The 23682-nt window shown below is 39.2% G+C and overlaps 2 protein-coding genes across 2 annotated transcripts in view; one reads left to right on the top strand and one right to left on the bottom strand.

Moving 5' to 3' along the window:
* SGTB (small glutamine rich tetratricopeptide repeat co-chaperone beta) overlaps positions 1–18113 on the bottom strand; it is a 47337-nt gene extending 29224 nt beyond the window's left edge. The window contains exons 1-5 of the mRNA XM_082837387.1: positions 17980–18113; positions 16716–16837; positions 7395–7498; positions 4734–4803; positions 801–900 (exon numbers count right to left, since the gene is read on the bottom strand). Of these exons, the coding sequence (XP_082693513.1) occupies positions 801–900; positions 4734–4803; positions 7395–7498; positions 16716–16815 (374 nt within the window). The 5' untranslated portion in view covers positions 16816–16837; positions 17980–18113. The remainder of the gene's footprint in view (positions 1–800; positions 901–4733; positions 4804–7394; positions 7499–16715; positions 16838–17979) is intronic.
* A 249-nt stretch (positions 18114–18362) lies between these two features.
* NLN (neurolysin) overlaps positions 18363–23682 on the top strand; it is a 100502-nt gene continuing 95182 nt past the window's right edge. Inside the window, exon 1 of the mRNA XM_082836602.1 lies at positions 18363–18498. Within this exon, the coding sequence (XP_082692728.1) occupies positions 18458–18498 (41 nt within the window). The 5' untranslated portion in view covers positions 18363–18457. The remainder of the gene's footprint in view (positions 18499–23682) is intronic.

The following is a 23682-nucleotide window of genomic DNA, read 5'->3' as shown; positions in this document are numbered from 1 at the left end:
CAGTAATTAAATGTAAATTACAAATCACTATTAAAATAAGAATAATATTAAATTAACAATAATAAATAATAATTCAAGTACTTAGTGCTGATAAGGGTGTGGTAAAAACAGATACACTCACATATCCTAGGGGAAGAAAAGAATTTTCAAAATATTTTCAAAGAAGCCGGAACAATTTTGAAATTAGCATCAATAAATTTTTAAATGTTTATACTGTTAGACCAACTCAGTGCATTTCCAAGGACAGATACAAAGTCTAGAAAATCTTAAGTCCAGAAAATAATATTAGAAACAAAGATGTTCATTGCAGCTTTATAATATTGAAAAAAAAAGGAACAGCTTCAATGTCCACCAGTAGGACAAAGCAAAGTAAGGCAAAGTAAGGTACATCTATCAATTTATTAAAAAATAATACTGCTTGTTTGCCAGCCACAATGAAAGGTACTAGATATATAAAAAAGATTAAGAGGTAATGATAGACTAATTTGTATTCATTTAAATAATGTTTATGAAGGGTTTAAATAAAATAAGAACGTGTTTGTGATATGCCTAGTGAATAAAGATTAATCTGAAATTGATTACTCTTACATCAAACAACATATGCCAAAAGGTTATTAGTAACAGTGGTTGCCTCTAAGTGGTAAATTTATAAGCTTATTTTTTCCTTCTTTTATATGTTTCCAAACGTTCAAAATTTTCTAAATAAAAAAACAAATTTTACGGAGCTATAAAAAACTCCTTCAGAGCTATTAACTCAAATGTTTAACAACTGTAAACCTGCCACAACAGTGCCAGTTTACCTGTTACAATAATAAACTGCATTATTTGGATCCAATTCTATCGCCTGTGTGTAACAATCCACTGCAGCAGCGTAATTTTCTTCTTTCATGTGGTTATTGCCTAAAATAACCAATAGGTACAGTAAGTACAATATACAGAAAAAAAAAGTCTGGAAGATAAATTTTAATCATAGAAACTACAGTAATACGAAGGTCAGCAACATGATTTTTCATTCATACTGGAAATAAATTTTATATTGTACTATAGAGTTGATACCCCTTAGCTTTCGGTGTGTTTGAATGATTTTTAACAACGGAGAGTCTTTAAAAAATTAACCTTTGACCATGCCACTCTCAAAAATTAATTTTTTAAAGACTCTATACACTACCAAAAGTAAAATAGATAGCTAGTGGGAAGCAGCCGCATAGCACAGGGAGATCAGCTCGGTGCTTTGTGACCATCTGGAGGGGTGGGATAGGGAGGGTGGGAGGGAGGGAGACGCAAGAGGGAAGAGATATGGGAACATATGTATATGTATAACTGATTCACTTTGTTATAAAGCAGAAACTAACACACCATTGTAAAGCAATTGTACTCCAATAAAGATGAAAAACAAAATTAATCTTTTAATATCTTATAAAACCAGACTTCAATAAGTGAGTAAGTGTAACAATTATGATTACCTCTTGGCAAAACCTAATCTCTTCTCACCTTCCTTATCTTCATCTCTCTCTTTCCTATTAGAGCTGCCCCACCCCATTCCAGGTGGACCACCCTCCACAATCACTATCTCAGTCTGGACCTGGTCCTCCATTCCTTCCCGGTCAAAACATGCACCTGCTGATGAGCAAGCCCTCAGAACATGTGGTGAGGGTAAGCTAGTAAAACTACTCATGTCAATGTCATTGGCAGATATTTTTATGTGCTATCCCTTCCAGAGATAGATTCTCTCTTAAAGAAGATTATTGGGGATTAATTTCTAGAAAGACAGAATTTCAGATACCACAGCTAGCCCACAGCATACTGATCTTCAGGAAGGGCTTCTGCAGACACACCTGGCAATAATTTAGCTACATTAACGACTGGTCGGCAAAATAAGGGATTTCTTGTGGCTATCTTCTGTAATCCATTAAACCGAAAAAAAGTGTCATGATCACTAATAAGAACCAATGCTCAAAATTGAAATTTTTAAAACACTGGGATTACGAGGAAGTGTTTACATCTCAAAAGCCTCTATTATTCCTTCCAGCTTTCTCTGAACCAGAAGCTCTCCTATTAGCCTTGTTTTCTTAACAGATCATTAGCTACTTAATGGGAGGAGAGTGTAAATTTGCAGATAACAGTAAGATTAAAGGAAAGACATGTAGATAAGAGTACCTAAAATCATACAAACGTTACTTCAAATTAAGAAGCAGAAATGAATATAAAGAGTGATTGCTAAATGAATATAAAAAGTGATTTCTACATAATTTCTCTTTGGGATGATAAAATGTTCTAAAATTGTGGTGATGGCTACACAACTCTGTGTACATACTAAAAACCAATGAATTCATACATGTTACAGTAAATCGCATGGTACGTCAATTATAGCTCAATAAAGCTGTATTTTTAAAGCTAAAAAAATTAATTTACATCTCCACCCCCAAAAAGAAATGAAGCTAAAAGGTTACATAGCTTTTATGATTGAGCAAGAAATTAACTACATTAGCCTCAGTACTTAAATAGATTTGCTTCTTCCATGTAAAAGATTTAAATTCTCTGGGTTACGTGGATTTTCTTGTTGCCATTGGGTCTTTTTGCCTTGGGATGGCATTTCTTGGGTAGTAGTAAAACCTAGTGTATGTCTTTTCCCGTAAACCACACTAAGTGTACAGATACTAAATATACATATAGCGATATTAATGATAAAAAGCTTTAAGTCAGAAAATATTCAATATACAAAAACTCAGGACACAGATATTTGTGAAGATAAATATAACTAGGCACTGCACAGCACTCTATATTTATACACAGAACTCTCCTGTCTCCTTTAATCCTCAAGACAACCCTTTGAGATATGCCTTTACTTCTGTGACATGGCAGGGAATTACAGCAATGAACCCTTCTTGGTTTTTTCTGATCTTATTGCAGCTCTTCAGAAGCAAAGCACACAAAAATATTTGAAAGCAACCTTCCAGGAAGGTACTAGCTGGCCAGAAGCCCTGATTAACACAGGTAAGTATAACATGCAGCCTGTAATAACCCTATGCTTGACAGTCTACCGTGGCCATTTGTTTTCACACGAATAGCAAAATCTGTATGACAATTGCTTTAACTTTATGTGTAACATGTCTTAGATGTGACATGTCTTAGTGAAAACAAAGATTAAGAGCTTTTGGTTAAAGCCACAAACAGTAAGTAATTCAGTTTACCCATGCTGCCAGAGTAAATGAGCCTCATTCTGCATCTCCTTCCAACCCTCAACTTACTAACATTCATTATATCAAAACAAACTCTACAGGGAATGCAGTCTCCCAATGTTCTGCCATGCACAGGGAGTAAATATGAGGGACAAAAATAAAATTTCAATTTGCCATTTAGTACTAGAGCTAAAACAAGAGAGCTGCAAAAGCAAAATGTTAGTGGAGCATATATTACATCACTGAGGATTTCACACACTACAAAAGTCTAAGTAGAAGGAAAAAGAAACATCAGATTAACTTGTTTCAGTGAGAATAATATATGAAAAATGCATTTGTATCTGGATAGTTCAAATGCAAATTCTTTGGAGAATACTATAATTCAAATGACAATGAGGATCTGGTTACTTTATTTTACATGTAATTTACGAAAGTCCTAATTCTAAAATTTTAAGTCACTGTAGTGATAAGATTTCTTAGAGGAAATAAAAAATTGAAAACTGAAACCAGTCTATTTGTAGGAAACACAGCATTTTCTAATGTAATCCAAAGAAGATAATCACACAATAGTGAAAATAAATATAGACAAAGATATTAAGACAGCTTTACTTAGGATTACAAAATTATCTGTCTAGGTAAGCAAATCACAGTCTAACAGTACCATGGAACACTATGCAGCCATTAAAAGCAGTGATATAGTGTAATTTATAGACCTAATAGAAAGGACCATGCCCGAGGAATAGGAAAAGCATACTCTTTTCCATATCTACCTTTTTACACAACAACCAATTTTTTAAAGAAAAAACTCAACTGCCTTCTTCAGAGTATAAACTAAAGAAAAGGCCAGAAAATGGTTCTGAACCATTTGTGTACAGCTTCAGAACATTGCACATTCCCTAATAACTCTCTGCCTATAGGACAGGGTCTTTGTTGGCTCTCATTCACTGGTAAAGATCAGGACTCTGCCCTACAGCTCCTTAGTACAAATCTTGTAGGCCTGACCTGGCTTGCCTCTATAGCTCAACAAAACTGACATGATATAAAAACTGAACACAGATCCTCAATGGTGACTTATTTATTAGAATCAAGTATGCTTCAATAGTCACTATTAGAAAATTTAATAACAGTAATCATGTGTGCTAGTTAATAAATCCTTAAGTGCCATATACATATATTAAATTTCAAAGAACTCAAAAATGCTAAATATACAAAAGTTAAAAATAATATTGAAAATCATTTTCATGTCTTTGATTAAGCATAAAGAATTTGGGATCCTAGAGTACACACAGCAAATACAGTTGCAAATAATCAACCCTTCAGTGACTTGTTTTGCAAGTTTTACTCACAACAGATCTGCTTCTCTTGAAGCAAGCCATACCTATATTGTTCACAAGCCATTCTCTATTTCCATGCTCATTTCTGTTTCACAAATGCCACAAGGACTTACGACAGCCCTGTCTTGGCAGTACAAACCAGAATCTTATTGGGTGACAGAGTCACTTTCCCTAGAGTTTCAGAAAGCTTTACTAAGTAATTTTTCTATGAAATATTCACCTTCATCTTTTAATTGGTCAGCTTTTCCCACATCTTCAGGCACTGAGTTTGAGAGAGGCAGAATGTCATTCTGAAATTAAATAAAATACAATGTACTTCCATTTAGCTACATAAAGAGTCATCCCAGATAACTATAAAGTAATAATTATTTAGTACATCATCTGTAAATCTATGTCATGACATCTAACATCTAAATAACACTGTCTGCAAGAAATAGGGAAAAAGTCCCCCAACATACTTTTATTAGAAAAACAAATATGTGGAATTTTTTCTAGAAAAAAACGGGCAACTGTGAATCAATTTTTTTTATTTGCTTTCGCTGTATCTAGAAATCCTACTTCATAAACAAAAACAGAATCAGTATACAAAGAGTAGTAATAGAATTATGCTCAAAGGATTGTTTAGTGAAAATTTTGAAACATAATGTTAATATCCTATGAGAAAGTCAAATCCACAGGTACCAAAACAAGCATTTATAATATGATCTTATTGTTTAAATATATGCACATACATTCACATGCACACAGGCTGAAAATCAAAGACTGGAAAGGTATACACAAAAGGTTAACAGTAGGAATATTTGGAAGTAGGATTTTCAGTCTCTTCTTTATATCCTTTCATATTTGTCCAAACTTTTTAAAACAATGGTCATAGATTTATTTCCTCATTAAGATAATAAGCATGGGCTTCGCTGGTGGCGCAGTGGTTGACAGTCTGCCTGCCGATGCAGGGGACACGGGTTCATGCCCCGGTCCGGGAAGATCCCACATGCCGCGGAGCAGCTGGGCCCGTGAGCCATCGCCGCTGAGCCTGCGTGTCTGGAGCCTGTGCTCCGCAACGGGAGAGGCCACAACAGTGAGAGGTCCGCGTAAAGCAAAAAAAAAAAAAAAAAAGATAATAAGCAGTATAAGATTCCTGTTTTTAGCACCTACTATCATCCTCAAACCGCTTTTTCAATAAGGTTCAAACAAAAGTGCTTATGAAAACTAAATGAAAATTTAGAAATGTCTTGAGTGGCACTGGAAACAGTGTATTTTTCCATTTTTGGAAGATTCTTTTTAAATTGTGTTGTTGTTAAACTTGACTCCGAAGTTCATAAATGTTTATAATTTTCAAAAAAGTATAATTTGTAGTCAATATACCTATGTACCATATTTATTTATTTATTTTTTGCGGTACGCGGGCCTCTCACTGTTGTGGCCTCTCCTGTTGCGGAGCACAGGCTCCGGACGCGCAGGCTCAGTGGCCATGGCTCACGGGTCTAGCTGCTCTGCAGCATGTGGGAATCTTCCTGGACCAGGACATGAACCTGTGTCCCCTACATCGGCAGGCGGACACTCAACCACTGCGCCACCAGGGAAGCCCTGGAGCCAGTTTTAAGAAACTATATTTTTAAAATAGTAAGCAACGAATTTTTACAATTAAGTACAATCAGAGAGAAATAGAAGAAGAAAAAAAAGAGCTCTATTCAATCAATCTGAGCTTCCTAGGAGGAAAAAAAGAAGTATTGATCTCTTCAGTACTAGTCAATGATAACAGGCGCTAAAGAGTGAGCAAATCCAAGTGCCGTCTCACCCACAAGCCTCTCGGAGTAAAGAAGGTCGTCTTCTGCCATAGCCATGCCCAGCCTCTGAAATAGGGCTCCCTAAGGATGCCACAAGCTCAGAAAATGAAAGAACCACAGAAACCAAAGAAAACAAAAGGACCACGGAGACATTCCACTATCTCCTTGCATCTTGTCAGATAATTAGAATTCATCTGTTTGATGAACTAATGTATAACTGTATTATCCTTTTTCCAAGTATAAAAAGAGGGAGCAGTTTACTGCCAAATTACCATTTTCATTGCAACTCTAAGAACCTCTTCCCAACAAATTCTAAAAACAGTCTGTGCAGTATTCTCAGCCATGTCCCTGCCAAGTTGAAGTATACCCTGCATGTTTCAGCTCCTCTCCTGAGTTCCTCATTCTGTACTGAAGCTTGAATACAGAGTTAGAATAATAAAAGAGGTTCACGTGGCACCAAAATGTAATGAAAAACCACCTGGGCAGACCGCCTGTGGCCCTAAACTCACTAGCCTTAAGATTTTTCAATCTTATAGTCCATATTTCCTGAAAAGGCCAGAAACCAGAGACCATGTAAACAGTCCTAGGGAGCAGAGATCAGAACACTTGGATTTCAGTCTTGGTTTTGCACACTGACCCTGAAACTTTCCCTGTTTAAACAGCCCCATCAATGGCCAAATTTGATAAAATCTGCTTCAAAATGATGATGCAATTCCTGATGATTCCTCTTCTATATGGTTTCTTCCCAAACATTAAGACTTTTACTTTTAACTTGTATTTCATGTTTTCGGGGAATATCAATTCAGATGTCAGAAATCTAAAAACACCCGGATACTGTAAAGGACTTAAGAAGTCAACTACGATATATCATTAAATATAAAAGAAGGTGAGAGGATGAGAAGAGTTACTAATATGAAAATCTAAAGCATATTAAAAGTTATATTTTAGGTCCCAAATCATCCATGTGGACCAACTATCTCATACCCAGGAAGAAGTTAGTTACTTAAAGCCTGGCCCCTCAAATATTAACAATCCAACATAATACTGCAGTCATACTTAGAAAATGAGATACTAATGAGAAAACAAAGACAGCTTACCTTACAGAAGGAATTTGTGAACATTTCTGTCAAAGGCTGTGAAACTGCTAGATGTGTATCTTCTGCGCTGATTTTAAAAACTGTCTCCAAGCACTGAATTGCAACTTGAAATAAATTTTAATAGTGAAAAAAAATTAGCAACCTAAAAAAAGAAACAACCTTTTTTTCTGGTAGAAATCTGCACTCTGCAATCTGTGGTAATTCAGCATTTTGATCACAGAACATATGGAAAACTAAATGGTTCATCTGCATAAAGATTTCTGTTTATAGACCAGCTATTGAGGGAAGACAACTTAGTTTCTTATTCCTCACTTAAAGAAAAATGTTACCTAGAATATAATTTCTCAGTATATGTATTACATCATATTCTTTTTAAAGCAGGTCATTAACAACATATTCCCCATTACCAGTATCTTGAATAAAACTTTAAAAATTATCTTTTTTAATGTGAGAAACAGAATTCTCAACCTGATTAAAAATAGTAAGAGAAACAGTCTATGGCACATAGGAAACACTAAATATTAATCCTGGTGTACTTACTTATGTTAAAATAGTTTGGCTTTTAAAAATTCATTCAGGCATGCAAATTTACCAAGCACCTACTATGTGAAAGGTGCTGTTATAAGGTGGTAGAGATACAACAGTTAACCTAACACAAAAATCACGATCCACGTGATGAAGCTCACCCTTAATAGAAGGAGGCAGACAAACACAGTAAGTAAAGTACATGGCATGTTAAATGTTGACAGGTGCCTCCTCTACATTGATGTATGACAAGATAACCAGTATGGCTAGGATACAGACTGGGTGGAAAGACATGGTGGGCGATTACGCTAGAACAAAGTCTGTTGCTGGATGACAAGGCACCTTAAATAATATTTTTAAAGGACATGGATTTGATGCTATGGGCAAATGGAGAGCCATTAATGATTTTCGTGAAGGAGAACAACATAACTGGATTTGTGTTTAGAACTAAAATACTAGTTAAGTATAGTCTAGTAAGAATGCTGAGAATGAATTAGAGAGGGAAGCTGAGGGAGAAAATGGAAGCAAAAAAGCAGGAACCCATTTATGGGTTCCTACATCAATGACCTAAACAAACAAGGAGCCTAAACTAGGGCAAAAACAGTGAAGAAGGCATATCCTGCCCTTTTTACAAGTCCTCACTGAGGGGAACGGAGGCAGATTCTTATCCTGAGAGTGCTCTCCTTTGAACAAGAATTCTCTTCTGGCTCAACAAGATGGGGATGTAGCCAAAGTGTCCAGTGTGCTTCTAGACAGTGTGGAATAGATTCACTTACATTTGTGTATGACTTTTTTTTTTAATTCAGTTTGTTTAAACCAAAAACAAAAATTAAAAACAGGTCACACATTCTCCCATTCCCCACTCCCTGTCTCTGGCAACCACCAATCTGTTCTCTGTATCTATGAGCTTGGGTTTTTATTATTATTATTATTTATTTTTTAGATTCTACATATAAGAGAGATCATAGGGTATCTGTCTTACTCTGACTTATTATAGATCCAATTACATTTGTGTATGAGTTTTAAAAGACACATTATGGTCCTGAGAAAATTACCTCTATCATAAAAGAAACACTATTACTGTCACTATCCACAGATCAATTCTCCTTAGAAAAGGGACTGAATAACAAACTGAGTTACCAACTACCAAAAGTCAAAGTGTCTTTTAGAAAGAAAATAATGCACTGTTTACCCAACCCTCATTCTCTCCCTTTCTATCCTTGCTAAGTAGTTGTTCTTTTACTTCAGTTGTACTTTTACTAAACACACTGGGCCATAAGAAAATAGACTCTCATTGCCATGAAGACAATTAAAAATCAATTATTATTAATAATAATACATGTATGTATATGTATAAATTTCTTTTTGATCGGCATCTTTCTTTCCTTATCATATTGGTCATTTACTGTGCCATGTATCTAGCTGGTACATGTTTCTAGTATCGTACTTATCACACATACTACATTATATGCACTTAAAACATCGGTCTCCCATATTAGACTGTCTCCTTGACGATAAGGCCTACATTTTACTTATCTTTTGACTTTAACACAGCCTGGCAAATAATAGATGCTCAATAAATTTAATCTACGTCTTTGTTTACAGTGGTAGTAACAGTTTAATTTCAGAGGAAATAGAAACAATAAAATCTGCAGAAGAGAGCACTTATTCCCCCCAAAACATTAATTCACAGCCTTGTGAAAGGTGGATAGAACCCAACCGAGGCCTGAACCAGAATCAGAGTATGGAACATCACACTGACAGGGGAAAAGTCCACATAAAAATATGAGGGATTTTTACACTCTAACTTGTTGAGGCAATCCAGTCCAGCTCCTTTACCTCTGCTGCCACTAACCTTAGAACACAGATCTGGCACATTCTAGACACAATCAAGTATTACTAAAGGAGGTGGCTCTTTGGGGTTTTTTTAAACACAATTGTTCGTTTGTTTTAAAATCACTTTACTGAAGTATGATTGACATGTAAGAAGCGGCACATATTTAATGGACACAACTCAGCAAGCTTGGGGATAAGTATACACCCGTGAAACCGTCACCACCATCAAGGCCACAGACATATACATACCCATCACTTCCCAACATTTCCTCTTGTCCCCTTTATTGGTGTGTGTATGTGTGTGTGTGTGTGTGTTAAGAACACTTAACGTAAGATCTGCCCTCTTACTAGATTTTCAGTATACAATCCAGTTAGCTATAGGCACTGTGCTGAACAGTAGGTCTCTAGAACTTATTTATTTTGCATAACTGAAACTCTGTACCCTTTGACCATTACCGCCCCATTTCCTCTTATCCCAGCCCCTGCCAACCACCATTCTGCTCTGTGCTTCTATGCGTTTGACTATTTTAGATTCCACATTAAGTAAACACAATTGTTTGGATACATAAACTTGCTGCCAAAATGTTTAGTGTTCAACACTAACACATATTTAGAGAGATAAATGGTTTAGTGAAAAAACCCACCACAGCCTTGGAACTCAGGACTCTCATTATCATTATTAATCTAGAAAAAAATCTAATAACCTGGGTGCAATAATTTATCTTACTTTTACCTCAAGATTTTCATTTATGAAACAGGGATTATTATATGTGATCCTCCTTTCAGAAGGTTATACTCAGGAATAAATCATAAAAATCTAAAGAAATTCTATATACAATTTTGCTCCACTTTAACACCAAACAATAATAGTCTGGTACTGATAAGGAGAGGGACAAGCGAAGAATTCTCAATAATACCATATCCCATCTATATAGCACTTTATACTAAAGCTTCCATATGCTATATTACCTGCCATCACTAATTCTTGACAAATCTAATTGTCTTGACAAATCTATTAGATAGAGGGGGCAGAGATCTCCACCTAACAGACTTAGAAATTAAGATACAGACCAAATGAGTGAGATGCCCAGGATCACTTGATTCAATTCATCAATTCAATTGAACAAATATTTTTTGAGCACCTATCATGTGTCAGGCACTTTTCTAGGAGCTTTGTATATAACAGTGAATAAAACAAAAGATTCCTGACTGCTTGGGGCTGCCATTGCAGTGGGGGATGGAGAGGCAGACTGTAAACAATATACTATACAAAGTAGAACAGGGTGAAGAGGATGGGAGCGTGGGGAGCAGAGCAGGGACGCAGGCTGCAGATTTAATGGCATGCTCAGGGAAGGCCTCATTCAGAAAAGAGGACTTGAAGGAGATGGGGATATTACCGTTATCTGGGGGAAGAACATTCCAGGCAGAGAAAACAACTGGAGCAAAAGCCTTTAGGAAAGAGAATTTGGTGCATTTCATTTGGTGCATTCAGAGTGAGGAAGCTAATTTGACTAAAGTCAAATGAGAAAGAGGAGGAGTCTGTGAACAACACATCACAGAAGTCCAAATTATATAGATCCTTCAAACAATGACTGAGTAACATGAAGAGTCACTGCAAGATTTTGAGTGGAAAAATGATGGAATCTGACACAGTTTGTTTTAAAGGATCACTGGTTGCTGCATTTAGAAAAGTCAATGAAGCAGCAATTATAGAAGCAGAGAGACCAGTTAGAGGCCATCACAGTAAAATAAATACTTAGTTCTATCCAGGGGTAATATCAGTGGAAGTGGGAAAAAGTCAAGATATCCTTTGAAGTCACAGCCAACAAGATTTATTGAACAGTTAGATGCAGAGTCTAAGAGAAAGACAAGAGTCCAGAATGATAACAAAACTTTTGGCCGGAACTGAAAAGATGGAGTTGTCATCAACTGAGTTGGGGAAGTTGTGGAATAGAACAGATTTTGGGTGGGAGGATCAGGAGTTCAGTCTTGGAAATGTTCAACTTGAGGTGCCTGTTAGACATATAAGTGGAGATAGCTAGTAGGCAGTTAGATATAGAAGCCTGGAGTTCAGAAGAAAGGTCTGACCTGAGAGTATACATTTGAGATATCAGCATATACATTTGAGAGATATCAGCATATAAAAAAGAACATTTAAGGCCAAGAAGCTTAACTGTATCATCAAAAAAGTGAATGCAGATAATGAAGAGAAGAAGATCAAGTACTGGACCCTGGATATTCCAGGTGAGGGAAAACAAGAGGAACAAGCAAAGGAAACAGAGAAAGAGCAAACAATGAGATTAGAAGAAAACCAAGAGAGCATGAGGTATCCTGGAAGCCAAGTGAATAAATAAATAAATAAAGTATATGGGTGGAGCTTTATCAGAGGCAGCTAATAAATCAGATGAAGACTGAAAACTGACCAGTGAACTACCTAACACAGAAATTGTTGATGACCTTGATGAGAACAGTATGAGTGGAGAGATGGAGGCAAAGGCCTATCTGGAGTGCTTAAGAAAGAGTAGGAGATGGGACTTCCCTTGGTGGTCCAGTGGTTAAGAATCTGCCTTCCAATGCAGGGGATGCAGGCTCGATCCCTGGTTGGGGAACTAAGATCCCACATGCCACAGGGCAACTAAGCCTACGCACCGCAACTACTGAGCCCATGCGCCACGAGCTCTGGAGCCCACATGCCACAACTAGAGAAAAGCCTGCGAGCCACAACGAAGAGCCCACACGCCACAACAAAAGATCCTGCATGCTGCAACTAAGACACGACGCAGCCAAAAATAAATAAATAAATAAATATTAGGAAGGAAGGAAGGACAGGAGAGGAATTGCAGAAAGCAAGTACAGACAATTCTTTCAAAGAGCTTTCCAGCAAGAGACAAAAAAAGCAGGCAATATTTCAGTGGGGGGAGGGGTAGGTAGTAGTATGGCAAGAGTAATTAATTGTTGTTTTTGAATTTTTAAGAAGGGAGAAAGTTTATATTCTGATGGAAATGATCTAGAAGAGATTGAAAATTTGCTCATGTAAGACAAGGAGGGTAAAATAACTAGAGTGAGAGCCTGGAGTAGGTGAGACAGGATAGAATCCAGTCTGCGAGTAGAGGGGTTTCAGTTAGAAAGGACAATGGATAGTTCATCTATGGTATCTTAGCCTGGGCTTCTATGACAGAATACCATAGACTGGGTGGCTGATAGTTCTGGAGACTGGGAAGTGCAAGATCAAGGTGCCAGCAGACTCAACATCTGGTAAGGACCTGCTTTCTGGTTCACAGACAGCACCTTCTTGTTGTGTCCTCACATGGTAGAAAGAGTGAGGGAGCTCTCTGGGGTCTCTTTCATAAAGGCACTAATCCCAGTCATGAGGACCCCACCTCTTAATACCATCACACTGGGCATCAGGTTTCAACATACGAATTTTGGGAGGACACAAATATTTAATCCATAGTATATGGTAATAGTTAAGACAGGCAGACAGGCAGAGTATGTGAGTACAGATGCTGGTAGGTGGGTAGATGGGGCAGAGAGAGTCTGTGGAAGTTGTTTTCTTATTACTTCAATTTTCTTGATGGAGTAAGAACCAAGGTCATTAACAAAAAGTGAGTACGGGGGAGGAGGTTTGGGGTTTTGAGAAGGCATGAGAAAGTGTTAAAGTGCTCATCTAGAGAGCAGAAATATGAATGAACTTGGAACAGAGGGCAGCATTAAAGGTCCACTTGAGGCTCACGATCATGAACTCAAAGTGGGACTAGTCAGTAAAGCTGGGTGTTTCATTCCATCTATACAAAGTCACATGGATATGGGCATGGAGTAGGTGGAGAGCTGGATTCATACAAGGCTGGGTTTTACAAGAAAGGGAGCCATATACACCAGCATGATTATAATGATCAACAATGGAATTTAAGCTGGGTAAGAAGAGGGGTGTGAAAAGGTAAGGGATCAATAGCTTGGAGGTATTGGTAGGTCAAAGAATTGTTGGGGTAGGGATTCTATAGGGAGTGAGCTGGAAAGACAGGCAGCAGAAGTGAAATGTTTAAGATAGAGATTAGGGAGGATAACAATAACAAGGTCTAGGGAAGAGTTTCTCAACCTCAGCAACTACTGACATTTTGGACTAGACAATTCTTTACTGTTCAGGACTGTCCTGAGCATTTGTAGTATCTTTAGCAGCATCCACGGCCTCTACCAACTAGATGTCAATAATACCAGCCCCCCAGTCGTAACAACCAAAATACCTCCAGATAATACAAAATTGCCCCAAATTGAGAACCACTGGTCTAGGGTATGACCAAGCAAGTGAAAGTGGTTGAGATCACTGGAGTACAGAAGGTCAAGAAACCAAGTGGGAGAGAACTGGAAGAATCAGGTATGAATGTATTACAATTGCCAAGAATTAAGATAGGAGTACTGCCAGAGAGACAGTGCACAGGAGCCACGATAGTCAAAACATGAAGCAGATGTCAGCAGATGACAATAATTAGGAGTGAGTGACATAACCTGATGACAAGGCTCAAAGCTGATAATACATCAGCTTCACTGTAGCGGTAAAGCTGGTATGAGAACTTAGGCTCCTCTCCTAGGGCTTTTTTATTTTATTTATTATTTATTTATTTACTTTTGGCTGCGTTGGATCTTCACTGCTGCACGCAGGCTTTCTCTAGTTGCAACGAGTGGGAGCTAGTCTTCCTTGCGGTGCACAGGCTTCTCATTGCTTGCGGAGTAGCTTCTCTTGTTGCGGAGTACGGGCACTAGGGCATGCGGGCTTCAGTAGTTGTGGCACATGGGCTCAGTAGTTGTGGCACGCAGGCTCTAGAGCGCAGGCTCAGTAGTTGTGGCACACAGGCTGAGCTGCTCCTCGGCATGTGGGATCTTCCTGGACCAGGGCTCAAACCTGTGTCCCCTGCACTGGTAGGCGGATTCTTAACCACTGCGCCACCAGGGAAGTCCTCCTAGGGCTTTTTTAAATGTCTAGAAGGTGGGCAGACATTTCCACATGATTTCATGTTCAATTAAATTAGACTCAGAGAGTCAAAAATAGGGGCTGGTCAAAAACAATTGGCACCACTTCTGAATGCCATATATAACACACAACTGAAGGCACATAGTTTTGGCCAAATACCATCCTAAAAATAGGACACAACATCTTGGTTTTTAAAAAACTCTCAATTTTCTTTCTGGCCCTTAAAAGTATTATACTGCCTTTGATGAGAAAAAAAACATCTTTTATTAAATGATTCCATTTATCTGTTTGCTACAGAGCACCATAAACAACATTTTCCTTAGATAACCAGTCGCTTTTATCTTCACATAGTCTAACCATCGAAAAGGACAAAAAGACCCTAATGGACTGATTGCAATCTCCAACTATGTGTCACCAGCTCCTCTCACTGCCACCTGGAAAGATAATCTCACCAGATTGCAAGCAGATTTAGAGCAAATGCCGAATTTTCATCCCAACTTCCTAAAAGCATATTCACAAGGGAAGTACTTGTTGAAATTAATAGATGTGTCCCCTTTAGACATGAAACAGCTCGAGATGGGCAATTCAAATTGTACTTTTATTAAATTCTCTCAAATGTACTGTCTCATTGCAATAATTAAATCTTTAGGCCACAAGGAAGCTGGGCTCATTGAACCTCCACAAGTCCAGCTGCAAAATTCTATCTTATTATGGTTATACTGAATTTAAATTTTCTAATGCATAAACATGAAGCAGAAAAGATGGTGTCAAGGAAACATGCGATGCTATCATCCAAGTCCTGCTCAACTTTACAGATTACTGAATCTAATATTTAAAGCTAACATAGATAAGGGTGAAATCCTCTTATTTCAAGTCCTCCAAGAGGAAGTTATCAGAGCTTAATAGTGATATAATTATTAGACTTGCATAGTGCTTTTATGATGACTAAGGTGTTTTCATATATTGACTCTAAACTGGATGCTTTCCTATTAGGAAAAGACAACAAGATCTTCAAAGTAAGAACCAGGATTTTTGTTTGTTTGTTTGTTTGTTTGTTTTTTGCGGTACGCGGGCCTCTCACTGTTGTGGCCTCTCCGGTTGCGGAGCACAGGCTCCGGATGCGCAGGCTCGGCGGCCATGGCTCACGGGCCCAGCCGCTCCGCGGCATGTGGGATCCTCCCGGACCGGGGCACGAACCCGCGCCCCCTGCATCGGCAGGCGGACTCTCAACCACTGCGCCACCAGGGAAGCCCCAAGAACCAGGATTTAAATCTCAGCTTTGTCACATATTAGCTGTGTTATATTACTTTATCTGCTTTCATTTACTTATCTGTTGAATGCGGATAATAACTAACTTAACAGTTACTGTGGAGAAAAATTTCCCTACAATATGAATAGCATAGTTCTGACACATAATAGTTGTTCAATAAATAAACAGTAGTTGGGCTTCCCTGGTGGCGCAGTGGTTAAGAATCCACCTGCCAATGCAGGGGAAACGGGTTCGAACCCTGGTCTGGGAAGATCCCACATGTGACGGAGCAACTAAGTCCGTGTGCCACAACTGCTGAGCCTGTGCTCTGGAGCCCGCAAGCCACGACTACTGAGCCCACGAGCCAAAACTACTGAAGCCTGCGTGCCCTAGTGCCCGTGCTCCACAACAAAAGAAGCCACCGCAATGAGAAGCCAGCGCACTGCAACGAAGAGTAGCCCCCACTCGCCAAAAGCCCACGTGCAGCAACTAAGACCCAATGCAGCCAAAAATAAATAAAATAAAATAATTTTTAAAATAAATAAAAAACAATAGTCCTCTTGTTGTTAATTGTAAAACACAAAACAAGCCTCAGAGAATGAAAACACCATAACCTTATTGTAAGGTCTCTCTCCTTGAAAAATCTACAAAATGTTCTGATTTTGATACAACAAAAATAGCTTATAGCTATTTTAGTGTTTATTTATAATTATAACACAAATGAACATAGAGAACAGGTACCTACCTTCCAAACTCTCTTGCTCATCTGAAGTATAAGCATCCATCTGACTTTGTTCCCGTAAGAAACGAATAACTGCATAAACTAGGTGCTTGATAGATGACATTTTTAAAGTTTAAACACTTTTCCTTGATAAGAAAAAGGAAAACACTGAAATAAGTAATTTTAAAGAATCAGTGAAGAAGATTATAAATCACAAGGGTCATAAATTACATTAAAAGTAAAGTCTGTATTATCTTCACTCCTTTCTTTTTAAAGAGTCAAGAGAGCACAAAGTATAGATATGCTAATGTATGACATTTTCATTTACACCCAGTAATATTAGGTTATGTTAAAACTTGCAAAAGTAAAATCTTTCTCAAAACATGTACAACATAGCTTAAATTCTCACTGAATAGTTCACTGTATCTTAACAGTTTATATGGTACAGATCCAGAAAAGGACAGGGGTACAGATGCAGATATAGAAATCTCCAAAAGGCTTTAGTACTAAGTTGAAGGAGATTTCATACTGCTGACTCAGAAGCTGATCCACGCTGAGTATTTTCCTCTGTTTCATGAGATTTTTTTCAAATGTATGCACAATTTACACTCCACCTACTTTTGTAGGTGGAGACAGTTATGTGATGAGAAAATATATTAGGGAAAGGTTGTTCAGCCATTGGGTGTCATTTTTAATAAAAATGGCATTTCTATTTAATCAAGACATGTCAGAAAATCATTGCCTAAGTCGATGGATACTACAAACCGACCAATGCTCTCTGCAGTAGCTGTGCTCTCGTGGACAAACTGGAAGCTCTGGGTCATGTTCATTCACATGGAATACTATCGCATCCAAACAGTGGCGCAGGGCCATCATGCATTAATGGCTTATTTCCAATAAATCGAATCATCCATCTGCTCCCCAGGTTACCTAATTCAAAGCCAGGGTGTGGTACCCACCACTAGGACGTTTATTATTTGTGTGCTTATTTTAAAAGCGAGCCCAGCCAATAGGCCACGGGGTTGCAAGTACTAAATAAGGCCCCAGGGCAGAAGGGTGAAAAAAGAATGGTGGGGGGGGAGGGGAGCGGGGGTGCGAGGGGAAATGGAGAAGGGCAACCTCCTCCGGGCTTCTCCCCCTTCCTCTCCCCAGAGCACATCGACCTCCATCTCCCTCCCTTCGGTACCCAGGCCTCGCCTTGGCCCTGACGGGGTTTGCTGCGGGTGCGCGGTGCAGGCCCGGTCTGGGGCGGCGGGAGACGGACCCCTCCCATACAGAAGCCCCTTACCAGGGAAGAGGACGCGAGACGGTGGCAGCGGGCCCGAGGGCGTCGGTAAGTCGGTCCGCCGCCCCGCTGATTCTCCGGGCTTGAGCCTGGCTTCGAAGCGCAGCACTGCGAACGGTGGCCCAAACTTCCCCGGCTCCCAGACCGCCGCCGCCCCTTAGCCCACCCAGCTGTGCGCTTCAACCCAGCTGAGGAGCCTCGCCAGAACCGCCCCCGGGGCGGTGCAAGACGCACAGGGCGGGACGCGGAGCGGGCGCGGGGCGGGGCGGGGCCGGGCGCAGGCCGGGGCGGGGCCGGGGCGGGGCTGAAGTGGGCGCCGGCTTGGGGCTGACGCACGTGGGAGGGTTCAGGCGGAGCTTGCCGCCGCCGCCGCTCTTGTCTCTTCTGCTAGGCCGCCGCGCGGCTTCCCGGAGTCCCGAATCCCTCACCCCCAAACCGGAGGACAGCGCGCCCTCAGCCGCCGTCGCCTTTCGGCGCTCCCATGATATCACAGTGCTTTTCGGCTGTGCGAAGCCTCCACAGGTACCTCCCGTGCGCGTGTTAACCTTGACCTTGGGCAGAGCGGGGTCTTCTGCCCCGTCACTGCCAGGCGCCTCCGCCCAGCCTTTCCAAACAGCACCCCTCCGACGCTCCTGGAACCCTCCCTTCCCACAGTCCGCATGGTCTACCCCGAGGGACACCTGGCGCGGGAACTTGGGGCCACCTTTTCTTCATCCGCTCCCTTGAGAGGGCGTCCATTCCCCTTTGTTTGGGACTGCCTCAGCTGCAAGCAGTGAGACTGGTCCCGGGCCCAGCCCAAAACGAATGCAGAAAGATGGTCGGGATAAGAAAATCATTTGACTTTCGTCCCCATCCAGAACTGCAGACCTGTCGTTAACAGTGCCGGCAGCTGTAGACTCGAATAACAATTCTCATTTACCCCTCATGCACATCGTTAGCATACACATCGTTTAACACTCGCACAAGATGCAGCCGCTATGGTTTTGCTGCTTATTTCCGTCCATGCTTTCTAATTTCCTTTTTATTTACTTCGCATAAAACATTCGGCCTCTGGCCGGGGCTAATTGACTTGGCCCCAAATGGAGGAAATGATTGCTTGGACACGGTTTGGTGCAGCCCCAGCTGCTGTTTTGGACTGCTTCCTTAGCGCCCTCGCCACACCCCTGTGCCATAGACCAGTAGCAACATGGTGAGAGAATTAAATTCTTTGCACGGATGCGCTGGATGGAATGGTTTTCAGAAACAATGCCACTACCACCCGCATTCCCAAATCTAGCTTTGAACTGAAAATCTGAATGAAGAACCAACAGAAAAAGGGAAATATGTGTTTCTTGCTAGATCCTTATAAAACCTTTAGAACCTAGCAATCAGCCTGTAAGCTTTTTAACAGTTTTCTGTTGTACGTTGCCACTCATCTGTGTGGAGCTTTAGGCTACTCCGTCCTTACAGTTTTGGCGCATCTGGGGACAGTAGTGATCATAAAGAGTTAGTGTGATGATTTTGACCATATTTCAGACTGTCCTTTTAGTCTGCAGGCTGCAAGTGGTATAGCTCTCAAATGAAGCTATACCAACAAATGAAGAAATATATATCTTCCTATAACGCAGGTGTGAGAAGAGAGAATAAATTTCATATTTGACAGCAGTTCTCAAACTTTTTAGTCTCAGGACCTCTTTACCACTCAAAAATTACTGAGGACCTAAGAGCTTCTGTTTATGTGGGTTATAGCTTTCCTTATTTACCATATTAGAAATGAAACCAGGGAGATTTTTTAAGTATTTATTAGTTTATTTTTAAAACAGTAATAAATTCATTACATGCATAAATAACATTTTTAACAAAAAATAACTATTTTACAAAACATCTCCAAAACAGTCAGTGAGAAGATGGTATTGTGGATTTTTTTCCTTTGGGTTTTTATTTTTAATTGTGGTAAAATATACATAAAATTTACCGTTTTAATCATTTTAAGTGCACAATTCAGTGGCATTAAGTACATTCACATTGTTATGTAATCATTACCACTATCCATCTCCAGAACTTTTTCATCATCCCAAACTGAAACTCCTCATTATCCCCTCTTCCAGTACCTGGTAACCACTATTCTTTCTGTCTCTTTGAATTCGACTATTTTAGGTACTTGATACTAGGGGAATCTTAAAATATCTGTTCTTCTGAGACTGGCTTATTTCACTTAGCATAATGTCTTTAAGTTTCATCCGTGTTGTAGCATGCGTCAGAATTTCCTTCTTTTTTAGGGCTGAGTCGTATTCTGTTGTATGGATATACCACATTTTATTTGTCCACTCATTCATCCATGGACTTTGGGTTGTTTCCACTACTTTGTTTTGGCTACTTTGAGTAATGCTGCTATGATCATTGGCATGCACATTTCTGTTAAGTCTCTAATTTCAATTCTCTGGGATAGGTACCTAGAAGGGGGATTACTGGATCACAGGATAATTCTTTGTGTAATTTTTGAGGAACCACCTTACTGTTTTCCACAGCAGCTGTATTGGCAGCTATTGGCAAAGAACAAGAGTTCCAGTTTTTCCACATCTTCAACACTTGTTTTATTTATTTATTTATTTTTAAATAAGAACCATCCTACGAGTGGCATTGTTTTGCGTTTTTGCAAAACAAATATGTGACTTAATAGAAGGTAGCTGGATTCTTACATCTGCTAACACGTTTATTCTGTTGCACTGGTTCGTTTTGGTTTAAGAAGATGAAGAAAATCCCACCTGTCATATGTAGTTGGAAAAAGAAAACTATTTTAATTTTAATAGACGTTTTAGATAATCATGGGTGTTCTTTGATATCACATCAAAGTTTGACAAGGTGTAGTTTTTATAAGAATGGTTGCAATGTGAAATATGAAACTATCAACGTACTTTTTCTTACTGTTACGTTAAAATCCATAGGTCTGTTTTACACTTGTAATGAGTCTCTTAGACTATGCATGATTTTGTAATATCAAACACTATTCATTTGGAAAATAGTGGCTCACTGTGTTATACATAGCTTCCTAATGTTGACATATTTTACATTATCAAATAATCATATTCCTTAATATCATCATCCCATCATAAAAGTCTTCAAATACTAGAAAGCTGGCAAGCTCATGGTGGCAGATACACTTGTTCAAAATTCTAATTTTCATTTGAAAGCTGAAATTTTATCATCGGTAACAAATACTATCAGTTGTTTTCCTTGAAGTGACAGCCTTACTATGTTACATTTTTGAGAGGATTTCTGCAAAACACTTAAGTCTGAGTAACCATGGTTTGTCTGTCAGTCATTTTTTCAAGTATAAATGGTGTTCCATGAGAAAAGCAGCTATTTCAGTTCACAATTCAGTCAATTGCACAAGTGCTTTTAATTTGCACAACCAAATTCTCTGGACAACCATTGTACTCAGGTATTCAGCCAGTGCACTTTATCCCTACTTTGCCACACATATATTTAATGATTGAGATTTAATAAAATTAATAATTTTTACTGTCTCATCAAGGACATTCTAAAGTGGAATTTACATTATTTTTAGCATGAGGGAGTGACAGTGAAGAATATAATGACTACTAGGACAGTTTGGTGTCATTGCCTTGATTTGTTCTAAGGTGCCAACAGTTTTATCTACCATTGCTTTTCACCATCAGTGCAGACGTCAACCAAGTGAAAAAGGTAAATAATGTCTTAGTATTTTTATGAAATACTTTCAACCTCACATACTCCTTGAAATGGTCTCAAGAACCACTCCCCATAGGATTGCAGACCACATTTTGAGAACCACTGGTGTGTTATGCATATTCTTTGTTTATGCATGGAAGAAAATAAATGTAAAAAGCCATACAATTATTACTTTTTTAGAAGCTAGCAATCTACCATAAATATATTAACTATTTTGTTACTTAAGGGCATATATTGCAGTTAATCAACATACTCTACAGTAGTAGTAGTCATCCACCCATGGTTCTTGTGAGTGACTTAATCACAGAATCTCTGTTTCAAAATCTGTATCTTCCTAAAGGAGTCAGTACTTGACCGACCACATGGAAGGCCCTCTATGTACTCCTGATTTCCTGTTTCCTTTGACACTTGGGAATTCATTTTAGTGTTATATGAGTAACTAGGTTTTTACTCAACTGGCTTATGATTTCTCTTGGGTTTTCCTGTTGTTATAGTTCCTGTATACTCGTTTCCCAAATCCAGGTTTGCAGCCAGGATCATTGATGGGGGTATTTAGCCAATTTCTTGGGAATAAGTAGACTGGGGATCTGACGATTGAATTGTACTTGCTGTTCAACTAACCTTGTGACCTTAATTAAATCACCCAATTTCTCGGATTTCTCTTGAATTCCTTTTTTTTTTTTTTTTTTTTTTTTTGCCGTACGCGGGCCTCTCACTGTTGTGGCCTCTCCCGTTGCGGAGCACAGGCTCCGGACGCGCAGGCTCAGCGGCCGTGGCTCATGGGCTCAGCCGCTCCGCGGCATCTGGGATCTTCGCAGACCGGGGCACAAACCCGTGCCCCCTGCATCGGCAGGCGAACTCTCAACCACTGCGCCACCAGGGAAGCCCCAAGACTGACATTTTTTTGAAAGACTTTTTCTTCTTATTAAGTGAAACAAAAAGGAAATCAACACAGAAACTGCAGTAAGTATAAGAGATAGTCCAGCTTGCAAAATATGGATTTCTGACTTACCATAGCTTATTTTGGAAGACCCTGTCCTTTTCCACCTACTCTGAGATTATCTATACCTCCTGCTTAGCGTTCAAAAGGGCACCCTCTTTATTTCTTAGACACACTTAGCTGGTATCTTTGATACCTAATCTTACTTGCTGTCAAGACAAAGAGAAAATTCTTTTTCTGCCTCACATTGTAGACAGGGTTGTAGGGACTGAAACAGTTGATGGCTGCTTGCCACAAAGCATGACATGTATACTATAAGGCTACATTGTTAGATCTTATCATTCTAACACTGAAAATTATATATTTATACAGCTTTCACATCCTCATAGGAATTTTCTGGCAAGACACAGCATAAAGAAACACAAATTATTTATGTAAACGAGAAGAAAATGAATGATAGTAGATTCCAACTACCAGTTGTACAGCTTTTTTGGAGGTCTCATATTCAGTCACTTTTTCATTTTACAAATATTTACTGAACATCTGTTAAGTTATTGTTTAATCTCAGCACCACTTTATTCTAAACTATACAGCATTCCCTTGTAAATCCTCTCTTTTGCCATTGTCCTCTGTCTCAGTGAATGTCACCAGTTACCCAAGTCAAAAGCCTTGGAGCTGTTCCTGGCCTTCTCTCTGTAACGTTTCCGTCAACTCCCAAGTCTTCAAATTCTTTCTCTTTTCTCTATTCGAGGTACCACCGCTATAATCCAAATCTTTATCATCAGTCTCAGCCTCAATTTTTGCTTCCTACTAATATACTTTCCTTATGAAAACAGAGATCTTTATGAAACGCAAATGTGATGTGTCACACTCCAGTTTAAAATTCTTCTTTTGATTGCCATGAATCTTAGGATAAAATCAAAACTCTTTCATATGGTTTATAAAGCCCTATACAGTCTGACCATGACTTAGCTCTCCCGGCTTCTCTTAACTCAATGTTTCAGCCAGAGAATTCATATCCTCATCTCCTGGCGTTAAATTAACACATGTTAATATCTTATTTGGAGTATGCTTCT

Source organism: Leucopleurus acutus, assembly GCF_964270905.1.
Source record: "Leucopleurus acutus genome assembly, chromosome: 3".
Classification (NCBI taxonomy): Eukaryota; Metazoa; Chordata; class Mammalia; order Artiodactyla; family Delphinidae; genus Leucopleurus; species Leucopleurus acutus.
Note: the sequence above shows the minus strand (reverse complement) of the source record. Positions and strands in the feature narration are given on the sequence as shown.